This window comes from Leucopleurus acutus (assembly GCF_964270905.1).
Source record: "Leucopleurus acutus genome assembly, chromosome: 21".
NCBI classification, from domain to species: Eukaryota; Metazoa; Chordata; class Mammalia; order Artiodactyla; family Delphinidae; genus Leucopleurus; species Leucopleurus acutus.
The window spans coordinates 6,631,339-6,658,084 of NC_139163.1; the positions used below are offsets into that span (position 1 = coordinate 6,631,339).

The 26,746-nt window shown below is 44.4% G+C and overlaps 2 protein-coding genes across 3 annotated transcripts in view; one reads left to right on the plus strand and one right to left on the minus strand.

The window, feature by feature from the left end:
* MCPH1 (microcephalin 1) overlaps nucleotides 1–26,746 on the minus strand; it is a gene marked incomplete at its 3' end in the record, with an annotated part of 293,369 nt that overhangs the window by 131,426 nt on the left and 135,197 nt on the right.
* The window catches only part of ANGPT2 (angiopoietin 2), a 53,820-nt gene continuing 32,980 nt past the window's right edge, over nucleotides 5,907–26,746 (plus strand). For both annotated transcript variants that reach the window (XM_082863936.1, XM_082863937.1), the window contains exon 1: nucleotides 5,907–6,447. In XM_082863936.1, coding sequence (XP_082720062.1) covers nucleotides 6,160–6,447 — 288 coding nt within the window. In that variant the 5' untranslated portion in view covers nucleotides 5,907–6,159. The remainder of the gene's footprint in view (nucleotides 6,448–26,746) is intronic.

Sequence of the window (26,746 nt, forward strand, 5' to 3'; positions counted from 1 at the left end):
GGTTGATCTTTGCCATGGTAAAAGCGGGGTAAAGAAACCCATTGTTTTAAATTCTCCTTAAATCCATGAATGTAAAAGAAAGGCACAGGCAAGTCTGACGGAATCCTTGTCTTCTTGCCTCACGGAGCCGTGGTTTCCACGTCCATCGTAGGGGCAAGGCTTACCTTCCACGGCTACACGTGTGTGTGTTGATATTTACGCTTTTACTCTTTTTCCTGTTTTTACAGTAACTTTAAGGGGCTTTCTCTTTGGTACTGTTTTCAAATCCCACAGCTGGGGACTATCCTTCTCAGCCCGCCAGACTCAGGGTTTAATATCGGTTCCACACGGTCAGTAGCTCTGGGGAGAGGCCGCACCAAATCTTCTGCAGAACGGCTCCAGACGCCACCTGCGGTTCTTCAGGTTCAGCTCGACAAACATCAGAATGTAGTGGAAAGGGCTCTTCTGTGAATCACCACGGAGGGAGCCTGCTTTCGGAAGCTGAAATACTCATTTTTTCCTTTTCCTTTCCCCTTCCCCTCTTCCTTCCTCCCTCCCTCCTTTGCCTTTCTTTCCTTTTCGCCCATTGTGGCTGCTGCTTCTTCAGCTCTCATTAATTGCTGCCCACAGTTCGGGAAAAAAAAAAAAAAGGAGTAAGAATAACTTCTTCTTTAGCAACAATTTTATGTCCAGTGAACTTCCTAATGGTTTCCCCGTGCACTGCACACTAAGTTGTAAACATGTTGATCTAATTTAGCCAATTTTAAAGAGGCCGGAACAGGGAGGCAGATGAGTGAGATGCCTCTAAACCCCCGCCAGCCCCAGCCTGCCAGGGGCCTGGAGCCCCAAGTAGCCCGACGGTCTGAAAACGGCCAAAACCCAAGAGCGCCCCAGCCTCACCTCGTGGGGTATTTTGGCACTGAGGGCTCCTCCTACATCAACGCAGCACTTTCCAGAACTTAAGCCCGTGCCGGCCCTAGAGCTGGCCCCAATCACTGTCTCCAAGGCCTGCGGCCAGTGGTGACAGGACGGCGGTCACTGCACTGCGTGATGGTGACCGGGCAGGTGTGAGACCGAGTCCGGGGACGTGCCCAGATGCGATGCAGAAAGACCCTGGCACAGAACGTCAATAGATGCGGGAGACCAGCGTGCCTCTCCAAGCACGTCTGAGTGGTGACCCCGTCTTTTCCAATTAGCTACGGGCTTTCAACGGGGACAGCTGCCACGATGCTGGCTCCTCAGAAGGCAGGAACGCCCTCAGCCCCGCCTCCCCGGGCCAGCCGGTCCACCTGCATCGCTTCCTTCGTCCAGCCGTAGACGTATTCCGGTAGATACTGAGTATTAAACTGGCTCCCTGGAAAGAGCAGAAGCCACGCAGGCCTCCCCAAATCCTGTTCGGTGCTCCAGGCCTTGGGGGCTGCCCCACTTTGCACTGCTTTACAGTTGGCCCATATCTTGGTTTCTGGTTTCCAGGGCCGCCCTTACACAGAGAGAGCCTCACAGGTGGCTCTGGGTGACCTGGAGCCTCCGGAAGGTTGGGGTCAGTTGGATGCCGTGATCCAGACAGAAGTGGACGCACGTCGACATCTGACCTACATTTTGGGGGCCAGGACCAGTGGGAGATGCGTGGGCTTTCGCCACCCGTTAAGCCTTCTGTTCAACAGGGCACTGAAGCAGAGGGGCCTTCGTCAAAGTTCTCTGTAAGGCTGACCTCCTTCTTTCTGGGAACAGGGTCCCGTGGCCTTTTTGGTACCATCAAATGAAGATTTACCTCACGACGGCAAAGCGTCAAAGGAGAACTTGAGGCCGCGCGTGCTAAGGTGACTAAATGGGAGCCTCCGAAATTTCAGCCGATGACATACAGTACGGGGGAGAAAACAAACATTATTAAGAAAATAAACGGCACCACACACAGCTGTTCGGCAGAGCTGTTTGGACAAAAAAAAAAAAAAAAAAATTGGTTGGGCAGGAAGGCAGCTTTGGGGAAAGCTGTGATAATATTTCTCGTTTTATAGCCCCATCTGCCTTTAGCGGTCCTGTCAGCAAGTCACTGACGAAACTCAAGATTCTCTTTGAAACTGAACAGCTCTGAGAACCACAGTCAAGGCTGTGTTTAGCCTCCATCCCTAGGCCTGGATGGAAGTGGCCTGCAGCTGCTGGTTGCCTGGCGCTTAGGAAACAAACAAGTATGGGGGGCGGGCCCGTAACCGAGGTGGGGCGGTCTTCCCGCCCGTCTGCCCTCAGAGCCCCCGCTCTGCCCCCGTCTGGGGTCTCCCGCTGGTTCTCCCACGTTGGCCACAGCGGACTGGCGCATCTCCTCTGTGCTTCCTCAGCGACGCCTCGTTTCGGCCCCGTGCCCAGCCCTGACTACGGAGGCATCGGCTTGTGCTTGGGGCCCTGCCCGCGCTGGCCCTGCACAGGTGGGATGTGCACCCTGGGGTCAGTTCTCCTAGTGCATCTGCCTCGTCTTACAGTTTAGATCCAGATTCGAAGTGGCACCGTCTTTGTGGTCAAACGTTCCTGCCCCTTCCCTAAGTCCCTTTTCCTTGACCTGTCTCACACTCCTCAACTCTTGAAGAAGCCGGGCGGTGCTCGAGACATGGGAGGCTCCCTGTTTACACCGGCTGTGCCTTGAGAGTGGCCTTGCAACCATGTCACAGCCCCTGGCGACTCCCTCTGGTTGGCCGACTACAGCCCGTGGTCCCTTTGGAACGGCCCGTGAGCTAAGAATGGTTTTCACATCTTTAAAAGGCTGACAAAAATCCAGACACTATTTCATGATGTCAAAATTATAATAAATTCAAATTTCAGTGTCCACGAATAAAACTCTGTTGGAACACAGCCACCTCCCATCGTTTGTGGACTGTCTCCAGCTGCTTTTACGCTATGATGGCAGACTCGAGTCGTTGTGACAGAGCCCGTGTGGCCCGCAAACCTGAAATATTTACTATCTGACCCTTTACAGAGAACGTCTGCCAAGCCCTGGTCTAGCTAGAGCCTCCCCCCAACTCCTGGGTAAGAATTCCCATTTAGGGGCTTCCCTGGTGGCGCAGTGGTTGAGAATCTGCCTGCTAATGCAGGGGACACGGGTTCAAGCCCTGGTCTGGGAGGATCCCACATGCCGCGGAGCAACTAGGCCCGTGAGCCACAACTACTGAGCCTGCGCGTCTGGAGCCTGTGCTACTCAACAAGAGAGGCCGCGATAGTGAGAGGCCGGCACACCGCGAAGAAGAGTGGCCCCCGCTTGCCACAAATGGAGATAGCCCTCGCACAGAAACGAAGACCCAACACAGCAAAAATAAATTAATTAATAAACTCCTACCCCCAACAGACACACGCAAAAATCCTATTACAAATCTGGAAAGAATACATCATCACATTTAGCACATAGATTATCCGGTGTCTATTAGTAGAGTATTTAAAAAAAAAAAAAAAAAAGAATTCCCATTTAGGTGCCTCCAAAGAGCACTGCTCACCATACATCTGGCCTTGAGAGGATGGGTAAGGAACATCCTAGCCAACTGCCTGCAGGACCAGTGCCCTTGGAGGCGATGCTGCCTTCCTGCTGGGTGTTCTCACCACAGCCCGTTGGTGAGGGGGTCTCCCTCCCTCTATTTGCTTATCTATGTCTGACACTCTGTCATGTTCCCCAGTACCCAGAAGACAAGGAGTATTTGTGGTACACGCTCTTCCTGTGGCTTCTTTTTAAACCACCATGTCTGCCTGGGAGGCAGATGGACGATTTTTAAAACCACATATGCAATACTAACGCCTAATACTATGCGCTTTCAAACGAGGAAGAGACTTAGAAGAAAAAAGGCGCACCCCATGTTTCTGCTTCATGTTCAGCCAGAGAATAACACAGTCATAATATCGGATGGTGCAAGAGCTGATTTTCATGTAATGGGAAGTGCTGATAAAGAAAGGCAAGTAGTATTCCTAAGTAACACGCATTGTTCCATATCATGATAACGCTAGAGGTGCTACGGAAAGAATCATCTCAGTTCACAAGTAGGGACATTGAGGCTTAGAGAAGTTAAGCATTTGCTTCAGATCTCAGTGAATCAGGGTTCTAACACTGGTCCGTCTTCAAATCCTACATGCGTCCGCCTACAGTCAGCAGTCTGAACGAGTATACCTTCTTTAATTCGTCCCTTTAGTGGAAACCATGTGCCAGAATCAGGTTCTAGCTTTCCTGAGCCACTGAGCCCTTTGAGAGTCTGGGGAAGTCTACAAACCCCTTCTCAGAAAATGACACGGGCTGTTTTATCTGGAGATTAAATAACAGGATCTTGGGATAGCTCAAATGACAATGTAGTGCTGAGTGCACGTAATAGCTTGAGATATCGTAATAAAAACATCTGCAATTCCTATTTGTGAGAAAGCCATAGCTATTGACCACTGTTGTTTCTGACCTATTCACAGCTAAAAGAAGGGCTATATTTCAGTGAGACTTCAGTGAAAAATAAAGATGTCTTTTCCTGTCAAAGTTCGTGGACCCCAGGAATTCTGTCCGGGGACCTTGGGTCAAGAACCCGTGCTCTGGAGGTAACCTCGGAGCCAGGCCGCGCACAGGAGGGACGTTTTTAAAGGTACAATTATTAGGTCTCTTGAAACAATTCACTATACAAATCTCAGTCATCCAAGAATTAAAATCATAAAGTCCCCTGAAATCTGATCTTGCACGATTAGACTGACCCTGGCTTTATGGATGGATGAGGTCCATCAGGTCGGTGCTGAACAGGCTGCCGCTGCCTGGAGAGAAACCTTGTGCACTGAGGCGTTAAGAGACCACCGCAAGGGCTCCAAGCCGTCCCCCCGCCCCCGCCGGCCGCCTCCTTGCACAAGCTGGCTGGTGAGTAAGCACACTGTCAATCTTCGAAGCGTTAAGCTTTAGCCATTGAAGGAAGTACCCTGGAGGGTTTATGGAGCCACAGAATCGAAACAGAAAAATCCTGGGAGTTAATGCAACCCTTGAATTTGACAGATGAGGACTTTACAGCTTAACTAAAAAGAAGTGATTTGCCTGAGTCCAACACTGAGCGGGACTGATGTAATTGATCCTGGATAATGTGTTACAAAATGACGGGATTTGAGCAAATCCTGACCTAAGGAAGGAGAAGTTTAGGTATGCCTCTCTCAGCCTCCTCTTATTTAAATTCTGATTTCTCCGTGGATTATAATTTAGCGGGCCATTAATCAGTCCAGTACGTTTTAAGTTTACTTTGAATACTGAAGTGGATATTTTGCTTAAAAGATGAAATGTCAGAGCTCAGAAACTGACTTTCCTAACGCGATTTAATAAAGCGAGAGGTTGCTGCCATCCCACTGTTTTAAGATGAAAGTTTTGCATACTTGGCTAATGGTTCACAAATCAAGTAATACCCACGAAACTGTTCTCCCTATGAAAAGGCAAAGCGTTTACCAGAGCGAGACCTCTTCCTCTTTGTTTGTAATAACAAAAATAAACCAAAGTCCTGACATATTTGTAGTATTTTTATTCCTAAAGGAAAAAACAGGAACTTTCATTGTACTTTAAAGTGATTGCCCCAGACATTTTACCAGCTTAGCACTGTAAAATCAGTTTCAGACACAAGAGACGGACAAGCTCTCTCTAGGAAATACTCAATTAGGGTGGTGCCTCTGAAATACCCAGGGGTCCTGTAACTGATCGCTTTTTCCCAGAGGGTTTCTGCAGCATACAGTCCTGGTTGGACAGTACACATCAGGCAGAGATTTTTCCTGTGGCCTGGCTAGTGACCCCCCTACAGGAAGATAACGGACAAGCCGGGAGGGCGGAGCAGCCAGCTACACATGTCTGGCTGCTGTTATCAACTTATCATATAAGGAAAGGAAAGTGATTGATTCGGATCCTGACACCGCAGGATCTGGGGGAAGAGAGACAAAGGAGCATTGAGGCTGATCTGTAAGGCGAATGCAGCCCTCACGAGGGAGGATTATTCTTCCTCCTGCGATCTGACAGTTTGCTGCGGGACCGGGGAGAAGACGGCACTAGAAATCAAGGTCACTGCTGGGAAAGGAGGGAAGAGGAGACTTTCACTGATGGACCCTGAGCCATGGCCGCAGAGCCCCGTGTCTGAGAGGGCAGCTTAGCGCCCGGGAGTCTCATGCGCCTTGAAGTTTGCTGAGCTGGTGGTTTATTACCGACAGAAAGAAAGAATGTGGCAGCTTGTTTTCTTTACTCTGAGCTGTGATCTGCTCCTAGCCGCAGCCTATAGCAACTTTCGGAAGAGCATGGACAGCATCGGGAAGAGGCAGTATCAGGTTCAGCACGGCTCCTGCAGCTACACGTTCCTCCTGCCGGAGATGGACAACTGCCGCTCGCCCTCCAGCGCCTACGTGCCCAACGCCGTGCAGCGGGATGCGCCGCTCGACTACGACGACTCCGTGCAGAGGCTCCAGCTGCTGGAGAACATCATGGAGAACAACACCCAGTGGCTCATGAAGGTAGGGAGCCACCACTCCCTCGTGCACAGCTCCGACCGGCTCGGGCTGAACAGCCAGTCTGGCGGGGCGGGAAGGGGGGCGATGAGCGCGGGAGAGAGCTGGTGGCTGACGCCTCTGAATGAGCTGCCACTTGCTGTAGTCTGTCCTGCCGCGTAAAGTGGTCGGGGGTGAAAAGTGACAAGGATTACTGGAAGGGAGTGCCAGGATCAATGGAGGGAAGTCTCTAAAGTCAGGACTCCTTATGCGCGGAGGAAGCGCACTTCTCTGCACAACGTGTAGGCTGTTTTGTTTGTGCAAGTACTTTCAACTCGGTGATATCCTTTACCAGGGACGTTATAGAACCGGTTGCAGGCACGGGAGGGAAGCTGTGAGCAAGGGCAGAGACGGAGCCAGGAAAAACGTGACAATCACGTTAGTTACTGATCCATAACGGATGGAGTGAAGTGCTTTACCAATTTCCTGAATTTATTTACTAAAATAGGCTGGGGCTCTTGGTAAACAAGAGGAAATTAAATAAAGCAGACCTTCCATCTCTCAGAACCTGGGGGGCTTTATCCCGAGGGTTTGTCATTTGTCTGTAGGGGTGGGTTTTCCAAGCGTCCGAGGGGATTGGGCGCTGCGGCCCCTTCAGTTCCACCACGGGCTTTGAAGGTGACCCCTCGTGGGGCAGGCGTGCAGGGCATTTTGCTGCAGTTACGCCGTGACAAGACGGTCGTGTTCGCAGGGTTACCACGATCCCACTGTTTCAGGCTTTTTATAGAGAGTTTAACTCAAATAGGACACTGAAAGCTCAGTTCTGCTTTTACAAGCCATCGTTTTCACACGTAAAGCTATTTATACAAACCCCCAAATCACCCTGGAAGTTTGCTTGATGTGGACTCGATATATTCTGCAGGAGGTTTAGACAAATTGCAAGAAATAGATTAATCATTAACTATTACAATGACATCACATCACAGCGCTTACACAGCAGAGAACGTGACGGTTTAAAGCCATATAGGAACTTTAACAACAAGCTGATTCCCCTCATTCAAAACTTTGCCCCTGTCTTTCATTTCACCATAAACCTTCCGTCAGGACACCTTATCTTAATCTCAGAATAGATCTTGGCTCCGAATCTGTGTTTCTCATTAGCTCTCCTACCTTCAGAGAGGAAATGACCAAGTTATTACTCTGGTCCTGAGCTGAGATGAATGAAAGCCCTCGGCACTGCATTCAGTATAACAAGAGGGGTCGCTTCAAATCAAAGAACAGAAAACAACAAATGCGCATCAAAAAGACTCGCCCTGTAATATGAAACTCATCAGTCGTATCTGTAAGCACTATCCCTTCTGAGCAAATTCTCCAGTAATTTCTTTCTTTTCCTAAGAAGTCCCCTGTGGTGCTTTTAAAAATCTCCTAAAATTCATAGATGTGCAAATAATATTGTTAAGCTTAAAAAGTATGCAGCAACACAGGTTGGAATATTTGGAAGACAAACTGTATCCTCAACAGCTGCTCACTCTGACTTCCCATTTCTCCCTGAGTTGTCATGCCCCCCATGGCACGGTTAATGCCAGGGCTGACGGCCACGGTGAGAGGTGAAAGACACGTCATTCGTAGTAAACATTCTAATCTGCCCGACTGGTAAGTCGTCTCGTAAAATAAACAGTCGAGGAACACAGAAGAATGTTTTGCCAAATCAAGACCGCTAAATTGTATTTGCTTAATGAAGCCCACATTAGGTATACCTGAAACTCCATATACAGAGCTCGTATTTCTTTCCTAGATAAATAACCCCCTTCTTTTCCATCTCTGAGATGCTGTTTAAAGAAGGAAAAGGACAAGGAATTCTACATGAGGTGACCAACATTTTTTCCTTTCCAGGTTCAATCGGTAAATATTTGAACAGTAGCACAATGGTATTTCTGAATTCTTTCTTTAGCCATCTAGCTAAATGTCACCAAGAATGACTTCATGTTTATCTTTTCACGGGCTCAGCACCTGTCCTGTGGGCCTCTTGGGAAACGTGCACCTGAGAAAGTCAGTTTGTGCTCTCACTTGGCTTACTGGCCTCTGGTTTGGGAATGAAAGCAAAAAAGCAAACATGAAACCCACCTAAAGTGATTCAATGTAACCTCTCTGCTTGTTTTTTATCCCTGTGTTTTGTCACCTGTGATAATAAACACTGCTTTTCTCATAAGGGAGAAAATAATATATAATGGGATGATAGATAAGCCACAATGATCAACATCACAATCAAACCCCTATTGATAGATTATGACAGAAAGAAAAAGCACCATTCTGTGTTTTGCATATTTCCTTTTCTTTAGGGCTGCTTTTTATGATTCCGTATTTCCTTTCTCTCCCTGATCAACACTAAAAATGAGAGGGGAAAAAAAAACACAAAACACTTTTAAGGTTTTAAGAAAACTTGTCAAGAAGGAAAATAAGACCAAGTTTCTGGTTAACCTCAGGGTAGATGAGACGCATTTCAGCGTCTCAGTGGTTAGCATCTGTCAGGAGCCTGGACTAAGAAAGCTGTTTCGCACATCATCAAAAGATGCCACTCTGCCCCTTTAGTCTGCCAGGCAGAGGAAGTGTCAGAATTCTGAATGAGCGCAGAGGGACATGAATGGAGCAATACAGGGAAGGCTCACTTTCTGGTTAGCGGTTAAACAAGGACAAGATAAATCGTGATAGTTAGGACACCAAATACACCACAATGACCTAAAAAACACTATAGGTCACATTCCCTTGCCAATCCTGCAACTATTCCAAACCTCTGCCCCCGTGACAGTAAACACACTTTATTAAAACTGACAAATAACTTAGCAAAATGGATTGTATCTTGCTAGGAGACCAGATTTTTTTTTTCCCCCGATCAGAAGAAACAGGGAAAGGAAATAAACAGTTATTTCACACTGATGAATACTTTAAAGTTATCAACAACTGCGAAGTCTATTGTGCTTTAAAACAGTGTTTTGAAAAATAAAGCTAATGCCTGTTAAGTGGATGTAAACATTTCCTCGTAATCCTACTTATTTTTTTTTTTTAACGAAAGAAGCACAGGCTGGGAGCTGTAAACCTGAATTGAGATCGTTTACTTTCTTTAAAATTAATAATACTATATCCTTTTAATAAAGTAGGAGAAGTATTCATCAGCTGATGTATAGGGAACAATCCAGTTTTGCTCCTAAAAACAAAACTGTTGTCAATGGGAAAAACTGATGGTGAGAAGCTCAGATGAACTCAGACTGTCAGCCCCTTCCCTACCCCTGCCAGGGACTGATTGTGTGTGTGTGTGTGTGTGTGTGTGTGTGTGTGTGTGTGTGTGTGTGTGAGATCATGTGTGGTGGAAAAACACTCCTTAGCTGTATATCCAAACAAACAAACCAGAGCTTGGTTCAATAAAGGAAAGAAAAAACTTCCCACTGTATCCACAGACGAAGTTCTACTACAGTATTGGAATAAACCCACCATCCCTGTACTGCCTTGCTGTCTCCTGAATCATGAAACATGACTGTGTTTAGTGTTAGAAGCAAATTCTGTGCATTCAGATAGGCTGATTAATTAAACCTTCTATTTAAGACTGCAAGAAGATGATTACTATTGTTTAATTATCTATTAATATCATTATTGTAAGGAAGGCAGAGATGATTAAAGTTTCCCTGTGGTAGGAGAAGTACACATATTTAAGGTTGGAAAATGCAAGTTTAATATACTGTTTACTATATACTATGTACGATGTATAGTACAATATGTGCGCACTACACATATTATATAAGATATGCATATACTATATATAGTTTATATTATATATATATAGTATGTATACAGTATTTGTTTTCCATGGTCAAGTGGCCTCTGCTTACTGAACGGGGTTAACCCGGGGTTAACGGGGTTAACATCCCGGGTTAACTCTGCAGGTGTCACACTGTGGGGAGATGAAGACTTGCCTGCAATCACGAAGTAGGAAGTGGGCTTGTGCATACACCTTCCATCATATCTGACTTTCTGTTTAGACACTAGATAATCCATATAGTCTCCTTACTGTATTTTGAAAATCGGTTGATTTTAACCAATATGGTCCTCTACAGTTTACAAACAGGTCGTACTCCAGGAGTTTATCTGTAAGCCAGTTACTGTACTATATGGAACTTGAAGAGGATACTAATCTTATAAATGGTGATCAGATGCTCAAGCTGGCCCATTTTTTTAATGGATTAAAATAGTGCTTATTTTAATCCATAAAATAACTGAAACTCTGTATATCTGTCATTCAAGAACAACAGTTCCAATCAACCCTACCACTATATGGATAACTTAACAATAACATAAAAATATGAGAGTAATATATGGGCCATGTAAAATTACAAAGTCAAACCTTTAAAACAGTAGAAAATAGGATGTAAATTCTCCTTCCCCTTAAACTTCAGCCCCTTTCTTCAAGATGAACACTTAGAGATGTATACTAGCCCTTTACTGTGACAAATTTAATATCAAGATGAACGAATTTCCTTCTTCTTAAAACCTGTACAGTGGTATTATACAGTGATCAGAATCTTTGTCTTTTTTTTTTTTTTTGGCTCACAAGTGACATGAAAAGAGGTTGAAAGAGAGATTTTATTTAGGGGAAAAGAGCAAAATTTGGAAGACTAAGGAAAAGGAGAATATGGATTAAAGGGGTGTGTGTATGTATTAGAGAGAAAAGGATACATGGCAGGAGGGAGAAAAAGGAGAGACTACCTGTGATGGAATCCATCACCTATCAACACAGGAAAGGGGGCAGTAAATGCGATGGCTATTTTGACAAAAAGGAGGTGGCTTATATTGTTCCATATTCTGGACACCAAATGGTACCAGGGCCTGGACAGCTGTGGGTTTCCTGGGTTGAGATCAAGAGGGTATAGGCATGAATCATGAACATGCACAGATTGTTTCCAGATCAGATGCTCATAGTTTGCAGAGCATTTATATTACTTACTGATAATGACAACTCATCAAACTATTCTCTCTGTTATAGTAACTATACACATATATGCTTATAATAATTATATATGTATACATACTTATTATAAATGTATACAAAAAGTATATATTATATAACATTATACACATCTATACCTATAAAATATAATTCACGAGTCATATACATATATGTCACATATATACACTAAATACTGTGGATTGTGTAGTACTGGAGTATGTATTTATTGAAAAAAATCTGAGTGTAAGAGGACCCGTGCAGTTCAAACTCATGTTGTTCAAGGGTCCACTGTGTATGTGTGTGTGTGTGTGTGTGTGTTTGTGTATATATATATATATATATTTTTTTTTTCTCTTTTCACTACATCCTTCTTTGACTTGAAGGAATATTTTTCTTCTAAATTTTTCTAGAACTTTTCTGATAAAAAGAGAGCCACTCAACTTTCCAGTGACACTTTTATCACTAAAGCAATAGTAGTAAATGAGGGATGGCAATCAAGTGGCACTGAATAATTTTAAAGCACTTTCCATACCTTACCTCATTTAGTCCCAGAAACACCTCTAGAACACAGACATGGTGGATATAATCCCACCTATTTTAAAATCACTCATGAACACGGGTCAGGGAATATCAGTGTGCTGTGCAGTGTAGGAGTCTTGCATGGGTCCCAGAGAGGAAAAACAAACACGGAAAAGCACGCACATCCCTCCTCTGACAAAGAGCAGACTTTTCCATGGGGCTGGAAAGACCGCAGAAAATCACTGGGAGAAGTGTGAGTGAATGTGAATATCGCATTATTTCTTAGCTCATTAACATAAATGAGTGAACACTGCTCTACCCCTCCCACTCCTTTTGGGGTGTTTCCAGTTCAGGGCAGGCGTCACTGAAGTTCATTTATTTGTTCAACAAATATTTACTGAAGGCCCATGTGTGCCCAGGCAGTGCTCTAGGTGCTTGGGGCGAAGACAAAGACTAGGGTCCGCCCTGGTGGGGATACGCGGCATTACACCACCACATCCTGTTGGAACACGTGGGTCAGAAGGTGATAAGCGCCCCACAGAACATCGGGTGAAACGAGACAGACGAGCGGGTGCAGGAGATGGGAGTGTTGGAGGGTGAGGGGAGAGAGGAGCCATGCCAGACAGTGTGGTCACTCCGCTGAAACCTCTTTTACAAAAGGACAATCAATTGAAACTACGTGAGAATGGTCATTTTTCCTGATCACCAAAGTCATCAGTAATAGGTGGATACTGCAGGAAGTAACACATATACAGAACACCCATTAAGAATATTATGTATAATTCTAGCATTCTGAAATAAGCACCTTACTACTCAGTACATAAATATGCCTGTACAGGGATGACTATTTTAAAAACATGCTGGATATACTATAACATTATATACACCTATACCTATCTGATAACTTTTATCTATTTTATTAACAATAAAAAAAGAAGAGGGTCTGAGAGGTTAAGTAACTTGGCTGACATCCCAGGTCACTAACAGAGGCAATTGCCACCACCTGTGAGTCCTGTCTTAGGACAAACACAGGTGTTCTGGGGCACAACCAGGTTGCGGACAACCTGGTCATCAGGTAACATTCGCAATCCTTCCTATGTGGGGTTGGTGCCAAAGCTGCAAAGAAAAAAAAAAAAAAAGCAATCGGGAATATCCTGTGTGTAAGGTAATCACATGAAATTCCACTCTGTAGTTCAGAAGAGTAAAAGCAAACTATATCATAACCAAGAGAAAGTATACAAATTCTTACAAACCATACATACAGTAACAACCCTTCTCTGGAAGTTGACTGAGGGTGACAGCCTGAATTTCCCAGTACGACCTGAAAGTCTAGGCAAATAAAATTCAGTCCCAGGAAAGTAACGTGTGACCTGCCCTACCCTCTATTTGATTTTAAAAAACAACTAGGGTGTATCTCTCATTTAGCATTCTACAAATAGATATAAACAAAAATACCTTGACGTCATGCTGTTAATGTTTAAACTGAGAAAGTAATGTCAAGCTCAACAATTTGATGTAAGCTTTTGATTACAGTAAAAAAAAAAAATTCACGGTACTGTTTCAGAATAAAACTTTCAACATTTGTCAGGATTAAAATGACTGTTTTATATACGGTTTGAAAATAAAGGGATGAGCTCTCCTCAGCCACCTGAACTGAAAGTCAGGTGTGCTAGCTGTCTGTCTTCAAATTAATATTTTAATTAGATATTTTGCCCATGAAATCACCTTTCTTTCTTATCCTAATCTTGGCATGCACCGCTGACAAAAGATGTTAAATGCACTAGAAATCTCTGAGAAGTGGGCCTGATCCTTTTACCATCATCACCCTTTCAACCAGCTAAAACCATTATCCTGGCAATTCAACTAGAACCTAATGAAAACCTCTGAAGGACCTGCCTGGGGGTGGGGGTGGGGTGCCTGGCCGGTAATTACTTTCCTCCAAAATCAGCCTCATTCCTTCCTTTCAGCACCCTTTTACCCGGCTGAGAATTACTTTCAGAATCTTTCTATCAACCTGACAACTTAACACTACCAAGTATTCACTTCCAATGTTTAATACTTAAAAAACCAGCAACCAAGCAGACTAAGTGTATACATTAAGAATATAACCTGTCGTTTAAAAAATACGTGACTTCATATTTTTTCATGGACAATAGTGATTTTTAAGGGAAGAGAGATTCAGATACAGAGGTCTTGGGAAATACACTCTTTTATTGTGTTGACACAGTTTCCTAGAGTTTCCCATGGCTTGTGTGTGCCGAATATTCACAATAGTTGTGGGTCTTTTAGGTAGAGAATATTCATCAAGCCTTGAAAGGAAGCAAGTGCTCAACCTCTCCATTCCTCGGTTTTGTTACATTCTATCTAGACCATATTAACACTTTCTCACATATTAAGTCTTCCTGATGTGAGAGGGACTATTCCACCGGGGTGACTTAATCTACTGATTAGCCTGCTGACAAAACCTGCCACCGACATCTCCCCATCTTAAGATAAGTACTCAGGACATACGTATTAGCACCTTCATCGTGACAGCTCCAGCAAATTGCGGGGATGAAGGTTAAACCGAATTGTGGGTCAGCCTCTGTATGTCGCTAATTAACATTTAGGAACGGTCTGAGCATGCTTCACACGGGAGACTTCCACTCTGGCCGCCAGAAGCACACCTTGGTGGTTGGGTTCAATAGCAAAGTTGTCTAATGTCATGGACCCTCAGGAAGCAGGCCACGCTCTTTGGTATATAACCTGCTGAGTCGAGTGGGACTTGATAAGGACAGTTAGTCTGACAGTCTTCCTACACCAGGAGCTGCCCCCTTCCCTCTGTCTGAGGAGCCTCTGGGGCCCTCAAGACCGCCACCCTGAAGGAAAAGGATAGAGGTGAAAAAAACTGAGACCATTCCAGGGGTTTCATTTCTGGCCCAAGGCAGCCCCAGGAACTGAGCCGAACTAGAGCAAAGGGAATGATGTGTTCCTGCTCTCCTGAGCTTGGAATAAAGGGGTTCTATGCCAAAAGAAGAGATCTCCTGGACACACCTGGTCAGATTCCAAGAAATCTAAATCTAAAAGAAACCGTGTTTACGCGTGAAGTCCATGCCATCACTGTTAACAAGCGTGCCTTTGGGCGGGCTTGTTATTTTCCTGCGTCTCTGCGTCTCCATGAAACAACTATATAGCCAGGGAGAGCTGGCTAGGTTAACTGGTGCAGTCTGAAGCTACGGAATGCAAGCTTTTCATTTCATTTGTTCCTCCTTATATGTAGCAAATGATAGTTTTATAAAAAAGACTGAATTGTGTAGAGCAGTTTTAGGTTCACAGCCAAAGTGAGGGGAAGGTACAGAGATCTCCTACATGCTCCCTACTGCCCCCCACATATACAGCCTCCCCGTTACCAATGACCCCACCAGATGGTACATTTGTTATAATCGACGAACACACCATCACCCAGGGTCCACAGCTGATAATTAGGGTTCACGCTTGGTGGTGTACATTCGATGGGTCTGGACAAATGTATAAGGACATTGTATCCACTATTACAGAACCATGCAGAGTAGTCTCACTGCCCTAAAAATCCTCTGTGCTCTGCCTCTTCACCCCCACCTCCTCCAACCACTGACAACCACGAATCTTTTTACTGTCTCCATAGTTTTGTCTCTTCCGGAATGTGGTATCGTTGCAACCACACAGTATGTAGCCTTTTCAAATTGCCTTCTTTCACTTAGTAAATGACTTTTCTTTTTTAAGCATGATTAACTGTACATTTGTTTAGTGACCCCTTACCTTGATTATTCAACTAAGTCATTAACCAGCTAAAACCCTCACAGTGTACCTTCAGAAACGTAAGGTTTTCCTACCCACAGCAGGGACCTCAGGGGATTATTACGTGTTTCAAATAGGATGATGAATGCACAAGTGTGCTGGAAACTGTAAGATGTCACAGTACTCAGGGACTGTCATTATAATTAATTTTAATAATGATACCAGAAACATACTTATCAAATTCTGTACTATTATCTCACAAGAAAGATTGTAACTCCACTCAGTCTTATCAGGTTAAATGATCTGACTGTATACCTCAAGGCACATCTTCACTCTGTAAGACAATGAACTTCCTTTCAACATGGAAAAGGACAGCTGCTAAGTGTGCTTGTAAAAGGTCCTGATTATAACAGGTGACTGAGTACCTCTCTGTAGAAACACTCAGCTCCAAAATCGTACGTGGCATCTTCTCCTAAACCACCCTACTTGTGCCCCCTTGTGCTTGCAGGTAATGCCATGAGCCCATTAAAACACTCAGACTTTACGGTTAAACTTATCACTTCAGCTTTCAGTAAGCTACGAGCAACGTTACTCTTCCGTACGTTCTGTTTTTATAGACGACAATGGCAGGAACTATATGAATATTAACACAGTGGGTGGTCTGGGGTTAACTAGTCAACCTGCACATCTTGGTAGAAAAGATTCAAAATTCCAAGAGGTAACGGTTCCTCTGGGCTACTGCAAGCATTTTCTCTGCCATTAGATCTGTAGAATCAACAAGATATTATCAACTCTTGTTTATTTGCTGGATAATTATAAACATTAGTCTGAAGATAATTCAAGAATTCTTTTGAGTTTTATTAACTACTATCTAGTCTTTGGAATCTTGAAAAATGATTACATACAGATGTAGCTTCAAATTTCTCTAAGCAAAATGGTCTTCGTAATGGGAAATACTTGTACAAAAATGCTGCTGGAGAGAAGATATTTTGCTGAGTAACATAAAATAATCAGATTCCGACCACAAGCCAATTATCTATGTTGAACATTTGGTTTTTGTGTATGAAATTCCTTATTATTTTTAGCTACTAAGGAATAGGTTCTTAAATTTCCTAAAAAAGTAAAATAAAATAAACTTATTCAGTCTTAATTCAAGAAAGTATTAGTAACAGGAATTCCTGACCCGAACTGGTTTTAACTTAACTTCAACAGTGAAAAGCTCTTAAAACCAGTGATGGTTGGGATAATTATATTACAAATTAAAGGATCAACATTAATCAGAACACCACCCCCTCAAAAACAATTGTTCATTTTGGGATGTGTAATTAATTGTCCATATTTTCAAATACGGTTCCCTTCTCGGTTATGACAAGCACAATAAATCTATATGTGCCTTCCCTCTAATTGGACGGTGTTTAATATGTATCATTTATTTATTGCTACGTGATTAGCCTGCCCTATGCCATTTAGGTTTTACAGTTGTAGTCTGATAGTATGCTACTTTTCCTTTCCCTTCTTCACCTGAAATACCACTACCATTAAAATAAGTGGTCTCTGGATGAGGGGAAAAAAAGGATAAAAATATCTGGTGAATAAACAACTCTCTCTACTTATTTGGGACCCTTTCTCTATCCATTTCAATTTTAAGTGATTCAAAATCCTAAACCGGGAACACAGGTCAACCACAGCAGCTGTGGAGATAACCCAGCACCACTCCCTCACCTCTTCCCAAACAAGGGGGGGGGCTTTCGACTCTACTTTGACACCAGCGTACTTTGCTGGTTTCTTTAAAAAGTCTATAGACTTCTTGCAAAAAGGATACTGTTCATATGACAGCAGTCAAGAGAGTTCAAAACAGGGAAAGCCTCTTTCTCCCCTTCGTTGTGGTGTAGTTGTTACTGTAAAGTGACAGAGGCAGGATGCCGCCGGTTGTCAGGATAGCAGCTGGTATTAACCAGGTGCACATGATCTGGTGACATCAGCTCGTTTAATCTCGCGACAGTCTACTGAAGGTAGATACCCTGTTCTTTTTTTGAAGAAACTCAAGCTCAGAGTGGTATCAGATGGCAGAAAGTCAGCAATACTAGGATAATTTATTTCCGAGCTTCTTATAATAACACATCTTTTTGCATGGAGCACTTCACGGTGGCCCCCTAACACCTGCCATTCTGATACTATACACAACGGTCACACCCTGAGTGTGTCCACCGCCAGGAGGAAGAACAAATACTGGAAATTGCGAGAAGACCAACTTGGGTTGATGTTATTGTTTTCACTGACCCCGGGGAAGGCTGAAAAGTGTTGAGATGTTGAGTGACTTGCTGGCTTCCAGAGATGTGAGGTTGCAGAGCAGGGATTTAAACCCACGTCTGTCCAGTTTCCGAGCACTGTTCCACCTCCTTCCAGCTCTGCTTTCTCACTCTCAGGGCTGGAACCGAGGCTGATACGCAGAACAGTCACACCCGGAGGATTCGAGCCTCCATAGGAGGGCGACGCTGCACAACTGGCAGCTGCCGTCCTGTGGCATCTCGGGACACAGCAAGATGGCGGCTGCTGAGTGTGCAGACAGCGGCGCACACGTGGCTCCGTTTTCAGATACAGGGCGGGATTCATGAATAAGCAAGTGAATGAGAAACTGAAATGTAACTCTTCCCAGGACAGCCCTGTCGGAGTAAGGGACGGGCAAAATAAGAAGCTTGGAAGAGCAGGAACTCAGTCCATTCACACATACACCTCTGCTCCCCCAAACACTCGACTGGACCAGGTCAGCCCTTGCTTTTCATTTACTCAGACGCTGGCTTAGACATGCCTCAGACTCTGAGCTGGCTCTGCTTCATGGAATCCAGCACTTTCTTCTTTTTTGAGGTATAACTTAGAATAAAATTAACAAATCCGAAGCGTGTACCTTGATGATAGAGGTACACACCTGTGTAATGGCCACCAGGTGGCTCCCTCCTGCCCCTCCCACCCTACAGCCCCTCCTCTCAAGGCTGGCCTCTATTCTGCCCTCTGCCACTACAGGTTAATTCTGCTAAGTTTTGTACTTCACGCAATTGGAATACAGTATGCATTCTCTTTGAGTCTTTCTTAGAAATTATTATTTCTGTGATTCATCCATGTTGTTGTGTGTATTAAAATGTGCCCTTTTCCACTACTGTGTAGTGTTTCATTGTAGGAGCGTGGCACAACTTACGTGCCCACCGTACTACTGTAGATGGATACTTCTGTCCTTTTAGGGAAGCTGACACTTCTCAACTGGACAAACCCAAGTATTGTGTATTGTCTTTCTTGTATCTTTGGAACCTGTACAGTTGGATTGACTTAAAGCTTCCTTGAACGACTTCCAAGACTAATCTACCTTCTAATGAAACCTGCTCTTCAGGAACTATTCCATACGTTGCAGAGTGGTCTTGGTGTTTATTCCTGAGGTGCTCAGAAAGGACTTCTGAGGAGTATTTTAAGTACTGCTCAAACATAATTCCGTCAAGGTTACAATGGGAGGCTAACAAAGAGATAATTAAATAGTACAGCAGACACCTGAGGAAAGAAGGAGCCGTATAAACATTCAATGGAGAAGAAAGCCTGGACATAAAATACACGCCTGACCAGTACGACCTGCCATTCCCTCTGGCCTTACCTTCGCCTCTCCCTTGACAACACCTTCTTTTCCAGCATCAGAGAGAGACGGTGCGAAACAAGAGCATTTTCCAGATTGGCACCTGCTTTGGGAGCACCAGGAGTTTTCCTTTCTCAAATCTTTCTAAATGGTATTACACTTTAACACATATGACTTACGGTCATTGCTATGAAAACCCATTAGGTGTACTTTCTGCATCATGGGGCATGTCAGCTCCTCTCTCCACGTGGGCGGCCTGATCTTGCTTCCTGAGCCGTTATGGGGACCACCAAGACCACAGCAACGGGGCCATGAAGAACCAAGAGATGCTTCCCTGAGGTCGGCCGGAGTTGAGCTAGTGGCCCCCAGGGAGAAGGATTAAGATGAGGGTTCATACCCCAGTTCTGAGTTTCCCACTGTCATTTTCAGGAGATTTCCAAGGCTAGCATGGACTTTTCCCCCCAAAGCCAATCACATTCCTGGAGACCAATGGTTTAGGGGTTCAGGAACAATTAAAAGAGGTCTACACATACCACCTGAACGTGCTGGGATGCAGGATCGGTGTTTCGGGAAAAAACCTTCACTTAAGTTCTATCTTTGGCCTCCTTAAGCCAAAATGCTCCTAGAGTCACTCCAGGAGAGGCCAAGATTCCAGTGGAGCCAACCACTCACAATCTGAGTCCCAAACAGCTGCCAGAACTCCAGTGTAGGTCCTTCCACCGAGGGGACTCAACAAAGACGCTAAGCCACAAAGTTTAAGCTGGCGTGTGGACCACGTTAATTTGAAACCAGATTTCCACGACTGAGGGAAGCTTTCAAGAATTCACTACCGCTGATCAAATTAAACCGGCCTGTAGGCGTCAAGACCAAATCACAGCAGTGACCACAGTGATTTCTGGTTAAAAATGGGGGTAGGATGACTCATATTTTGATTGAAACAAACAAGCGAACCCTGACAACAGGAAAACTTCTGCCGCCGCTCCCTGCGCTCCGAGCCCTCGCCCCTCGTTCCCACCTCCTGTATGAGCCCTCACGCCCCAGCCGCACGTGCACGTGAGCTTGTTGTGCCCACTGATTGCTCAGTGACACGTGGATCTGAAGTGACTCGTGTGAACGAGTGTCACGGGACTCTGAAAAAGACAAGGTGCTATGCTGCACTCTCACACACCACCCCTCAGAAAGCACTGGCTGATATAAATACACGACCCCCTAAAGATGAAGCAAAGTGAGTCAGCCATCCTCCGGTGGCTCAGAGCGATGCCGTGGCCCCTCCCCTCACTGACAGAGAAATCTCTCTTAAAATGATTATTTTTTTCCCCCCTTCAAATTGTGAGTAAAAATTCAACATTGCAGAAGAAAAAGTCAATCCTGAATGACATGCTTTTTATAACTCATGGCAGTGGAGTGAAAGGGGATAGGAATTTTCCACTAGCTTCCATTGGAATGGACGTGCATGCAAGGCAGCAGGGTTAGGGAGACGGGGCAGACCTACAGAACTGAAACTAATTATGGGAAAATGACTCAAGTCCCTCGTACTTTTACCACAAGCGTTTGAAGAATCACACTGAACATTTGGTGTTCAAGTAAGCTGGGCTTCTCCGTGCGCCATAAAACTAGTTCAACTTTGAACGAATGAGGGTGGCAAGCGTGCAAACTGTAAATTACACGCAGAAATGGACCACGTTACTTTTGTGAGACTGGCACGCATTCGGTACTTGCACTACACCACCAAAAACACATCGGCCTGAGGCAGCCACGCCGTCCACAGAACACACGCACCGTGTGCTCTAAGAAGCTTTCTCCCCCAGTGCACGGTGCTTACAGAAGTTGTTAGCCTGAAAGCGGACACCGGGCCGAACGACAAGCTTGCGAGAAGCGTGGCTGTTTTTCTGAATGGTTTCTGAGGTTGGGAAACTATTCAAGTACACGTCTTGATCAAGATCTGATATGATTTACTAAGTCTTTTTGATTTACTGGTTTTCCAATAAATATTATCAAATCATAGGGCAATTAAAGGCAGTATCTGGATTGGGCTTACACCCTACCAAACGCAAGGGTCCATACAGGATGTTCTAAAACTCAAGTAACCCCAAATACTTATGGACTCTGTTTGCCAGTTAGGCACTGCCCAGCTCCTCAAACTTCGGAATTGGGTCGGACACTGCCACCCCCATTTTAAGTTCCATGCTGACTCTTGCAGCGCTCTTGCTTTTAACAACAGCAAACCACTAAAAACACAGCTTTGCCCAGTGGCACCATCTAAGAGTGTTGAAACTGAGCTACTTTGGGCTACTAATTCTTCCAGTAGCTGACAGATGTTAAATATTGTGGGATTTCCCTTGAATATCTGAACTGTCCCCAGTGTTCTTAGGAGTTTGCTGCAGGGACCTGGGGGGGCTTGGCACACAGCTTGGGAACCCTGATTCACTTGTCCCATTTGATTTTCAGACGAACGTAGCACAGAATGCATTTATATACTCATTTTACCAATGAGAAATCTGAGGCTAAAAAAGCTGACCTGGTAGCTAGTGAGTATGCAGCTGAGCCAGGATTCACACCCAGGTGTGTCCGAGTCCCAAAACCTGTGACATAATGATGGCCCTACTACAGCTTCAAAAATCACACACGTCACTTCTCTCCAACCTGAAACCAACACAAAGCTACTTTATTCAAGTTTTTATAATGCTGCTGAAAAGCAAGAGCTGCTTGAATTGGAATAACTCTAAATACAATGAAGTTCAATAGATTAATTCATTTATTTTACTTTTCTCAGAGCAATTTTGTATTCATCCCAATGGGTAGCACAGCTATTCAAAGGATAAATCATTTTCTTCCTATACTTGAAGTCACTGAACTCCATCAAAATGCAACCCATGACTCAGACATTTATTTATTTATTATTTATTTTTAGACTAATGGGAACTGCATGAATTCTTTCTCGGTCTTCCGAGAGCAAATGCCGTTTATGCTTGACCCGGAAAGAACTGAGCTTCGGAACGTTAAATTACTAATTTACCTAACTGAGTACTTTTAACCCTCTTTGGGCAGCTGGAACGGTTTAATCTACACTCTCTGCAGACAGTCACTTTAAAACCACTTTTTCAAAGTTCATGTCTTTAGGCAGTACTTAGGTACAACCAGAGGTAAATAAAACCACTCATAGTAACTAGGGTTGTAGTGTCACGGCAAAAGTTATCAAACATTTCATTTTTAATACCCTTGCCTTTAAAAATATTTTTATTGAGGTTTAAAACACAAGAAGTGTATACAGTGTACTAACCTTAAGTTGACAGCCTCGTGAACTTTTAAAATATGAATTTACTTGTGTAACTAGCGCTGGGATCTAGATATAAAACATTTCCCGCACCCAGAAGGTCCCCTCATGCCCATTCCCCATGAATAATCTCTCTTGCACACGCCTAAACGCCTCCCAGCCAGAAACCATTATTCTGACTTCTGTCACCGCCCACAGGTTTGGTCTGCTCTTGAACTTGATATAAACGGGATCATACAGGAGGTGCTCTTTTGCATGGGTTCCTTTTGCTCCACAGGCTGCCCGTGACGTGTTTAATTGTACAACTGATCTGTTATTTAAAACAACTGAGATGTAGTGCACTAACATATCAAACCAGTCCCCACGGGGCAATATTTACAAGTGAAAATAATAGTCTATTGTGAGACAGAAAGCAGTGAAAAGTGCTCACAAAGGAATATTATTTAGCAGTTTCAATTTGGTATCATATGCTTGGCCACAAAACATTCCCAATCCTCATGATTTGGGCAGCTCGACAGGTTTTATATTGAGCAAGTTAGTATGTAAGAAAGGTTCATTTTATGACAAGGTGTAAATCTATATGGGTGCCTATTTATTTATTTTAAAAATGTATTTACTTATTTATTTTCGGCTGCGTTGGGTCTTCGTTGCTGTGCGCATGGGCTTTCTCTAGTTGCGGCGAGTGCGGGCTACTCTTCGTTGTGGTGCACGGGCTTCTCACTGCGGTGGCTTCTCTTGTTGCAGAGCACCGGCTCTAGGCGCACGGGCTTCAGTAGTTGTGGCGCACACGGGCTCAGTAGTTGCTCCGCAGCATGTGGGATCTTCCCGGACCAGGGATCAAATCCGTGTCCCCTGCACTGGCAGGTGGATTCTTAACCACTGAGCCACCAGAGAAGTCCCTGGGTGTCTATTTAAATGGATTCCTTCTCAGAGTGAAATTTTATTCAAAAATTAGGATGATAAGTAACTAACCATGTAGAAATATAATAATGTGCATTTAAAGTGACATCTTCACTTTATGGCCAAACTTTGCATCTCTATTCTTACTTAACCACTGGAGAGAAAGTGACTTCCCTACACATGAATGACATGCCGCTGAAACAAACGACTGAAATAAACTCCCTCTAAAAATGAGTCAGAAACAACACCATCCCTAGAACTGGTGTTGCGTAAAGAGAAGATTGATACAACATACATCTTGTAGCAAGACACTCTTATTTTGGGTCTGGAGGTCTTGGAAGACGTAATTAGAAGGTCACTGATTTGTCCAAAGTCATCATCACTATTTGCAGCTCCGGGTGGAGGTTCTCTTCTTGTGGGACCAAACTTCAGCCGTCCGCAGCTCTGAGGGCCTGCGAGCCACAGCCAGATGGGGGACATGTGTAAAGCTTCCCCATGGCCTTCCAAAGTGAACTGCAGTCCCAGCTGGACTAGCAAAATATTTCATCGGTGAACAGTAAATACTGTGATATATACTTGATACAGTCATCAAATTTCAGATCAAGAAATAAAGATGAGTTATAATTAGTAAAAAAAAAAAAAGCTGTACTATTCTATTTGCCGCTTAGTTTGCTCATTGAATATTCTGCTTTTGTTGCATTGTTTTCGATTAGAAAAAAATTTTTTTTTCTGTTGATCAGGTTTAAAATAAGTGTTAAAATGCTTAAAAATGCATTACAGCTTTAAAGAGGAATCTGCAAAACAGCCTAATTAAACAAATAATCTGTATTTCTAATATGAGTTTAAAAAGAGGACTGATCACTTTTAAGTTTCTTTGCTTTTGCAAAGCGTAGGCAAGTAATATGATTCCTTAAAGTATGCGCACACAGGCCACTGAATTATGTAAATAAATATAAAAATATGAAAACTTTTATAGCTTTAAACCCTTGAGAGGACTGAACCAGAGGTCAAATTAGAGATAATCTAATATATTAGAAGAGGTAAACTCTCCCTCCTTAATGGTTCAGAAAAGCATGAACTTTAGCTGCTATACAATCATAAAATTAAAAAAGCTGCAGCTACAGCTTTATGAACATGAAAAGCAAAATGAACACACTTGTCTAAATATTTCCCAGCGCTGTTACTGCAGCAAGTCTGACTAGAGCGTGATGCTGAATGAAGCTCTCTATTTCCTCACCACACACAAGGCACCAGTCACACACACTCGGCTCTTAGAAATGTCAGTCAGTGGAGAGAGTATACACATACATGTTGTATCCATTTATTCAAGTCCACTGTAAAGTAGGTAGAATGGCTTTGGGGCAAGAGAACATGAACAGTTCAAAAGAGAGCTACCAGCCGTACCGAGAAAATACCGTAAGAACACATTTTCGCTGATGGTGGGTCAGGAGTACACCGTCATATACAAGGGATGGAATACTTGATCGCTGTTTTCATGCAAATCAATCTAGTGTACTTTGGGCACCCTCCAGTAGTATCCTCGAGGTCTCTCCGTTGGAATTCTCTCCACCTTTTGCTAGCAGAGGAGATAAAGCAGCAGAGGGGCTTGGCTGGAGTCTGTTCTGCTGTGCGGCGCTCAGCAGGGCGTGCAAGGCCCAGTTCTGACATTTCTCAAGCATTCCCATCTGCATTCCCAACGCCTCCCCCCATTCTTTTAAAGAAACAACACAAGCTTCCTGTCTTCCTTATAAAAAACTAGTTTGTCTTGAAAGTATCTTCAAGACAAAAATCATTTAAATTCTTTAAGTCTCTTCCCTTTCATAGCCATCTAGTATAGTAATCATGACAGTGTACCTTTATTTCATGTTAAAAAGAGAAAAAAAAAAAAAAGAGAGAGAGAGAGAGAAATCTGCTTTTGCTCCAAAGATGATCACACTGTCTTGTCCCTAGAAATCTACCCAGGATTTTTGCAAACCCACAGAATACAGAAAGAGCAGAAATGGGACAGGCATAAATAACCTTTGTGATCTGAATACGTCATCACAGAAGTGAAAAAGTAACATTGTTAACACTTGGTAGCAAAGTTTTCGGGTAAGCATAGGTACACCAGTGCAGTGGTAAGAGTCCTGGACTGGGCATTGGGTCACCAGGGTTTTAATTTTCACTCCGCTACCAGCTAACACTGATCCAGGTCCTAGAACCCTCATCCACATGAGAAAGTTCAGCAATGTTGTTGATTTCCAAAGCCTTCCTCCCCACCCAGCTTCTGAAGGTCTGTCACCCCACAGCCAGGTGACAATGGATGGATATATCTGTATCTACATTTATCTCCACAACTGAGGACATATGTATGTTCACGAATATACACATAATGTTTCAAAAGATTCTGCCTGCCGCAGAAAGACACTGAAATAAGTTACTTACCTTATTTTTTTCTCGGTGCACCTTAATTTCAGACAGGCAAGAACACTTTAGTTTCATTAAAAAAGAAATCCTCGGTATACTGTAATCTAAATTAATCAAATCTCGTTCCCAGAGCTGAATTTCAACGGCTCCCATTGTAATAACTGACAATTCAGTTCCTTTTATAACCGAGAGAATAGTCGTATGTTCCCTTTCTACCTCTGTAGGAAGCATCACTTGCATGTCCTAGGCTGAGAACAAATATCCCAGGCATCAGACCAGTGAAGCAGTCTGCAGAATGCCCTCTGCGCCGTCGGGCATTTGCGGAGGTTGAAGGACGTTCCCCCAGCTGCTTTGGCCTCTGCTAAGCTCGTGTTTCACCTTCTGCATATGGCGATCGGTGATCGTGGCCTCTGTTTTGTCCCCGGCTCCACCCTTTCTCCAATCTGTTATAAACACTGACACTTTCAGGAGAGCTGCTTTCACGGCCGCTCTCTCAGCAACGTTACCGAACTGCACATGCCAGGGCTTTAACCCAATGATCCCACACGACCTGGGGCCTGGAGCTGCTCTCCTTGGCCTCACCTCCCATCACAGCACAGTCAGGTCCACGGGGCCGCGGGTGAGGCTCTGAGTGCTCCGACCTGGGGTTTCTGCTCTGTGAATGAGGCCCGGGGTCGCCCCCTGCTCCCAGGGAACACGTGGGGACACGGCCAGTCCTCTGGGCCCCCCTCTGCCAGCCAGTCCCACAGGGAGCAGCCAGTGGGCTTCAGTTCCCCGGACGCCCACTTCCCGCCTGACGCCCAGCCATGGGGACGCCGGTGCACCCGCGGGCCCCTGGGGCACAGCACGCAGCTGGGGA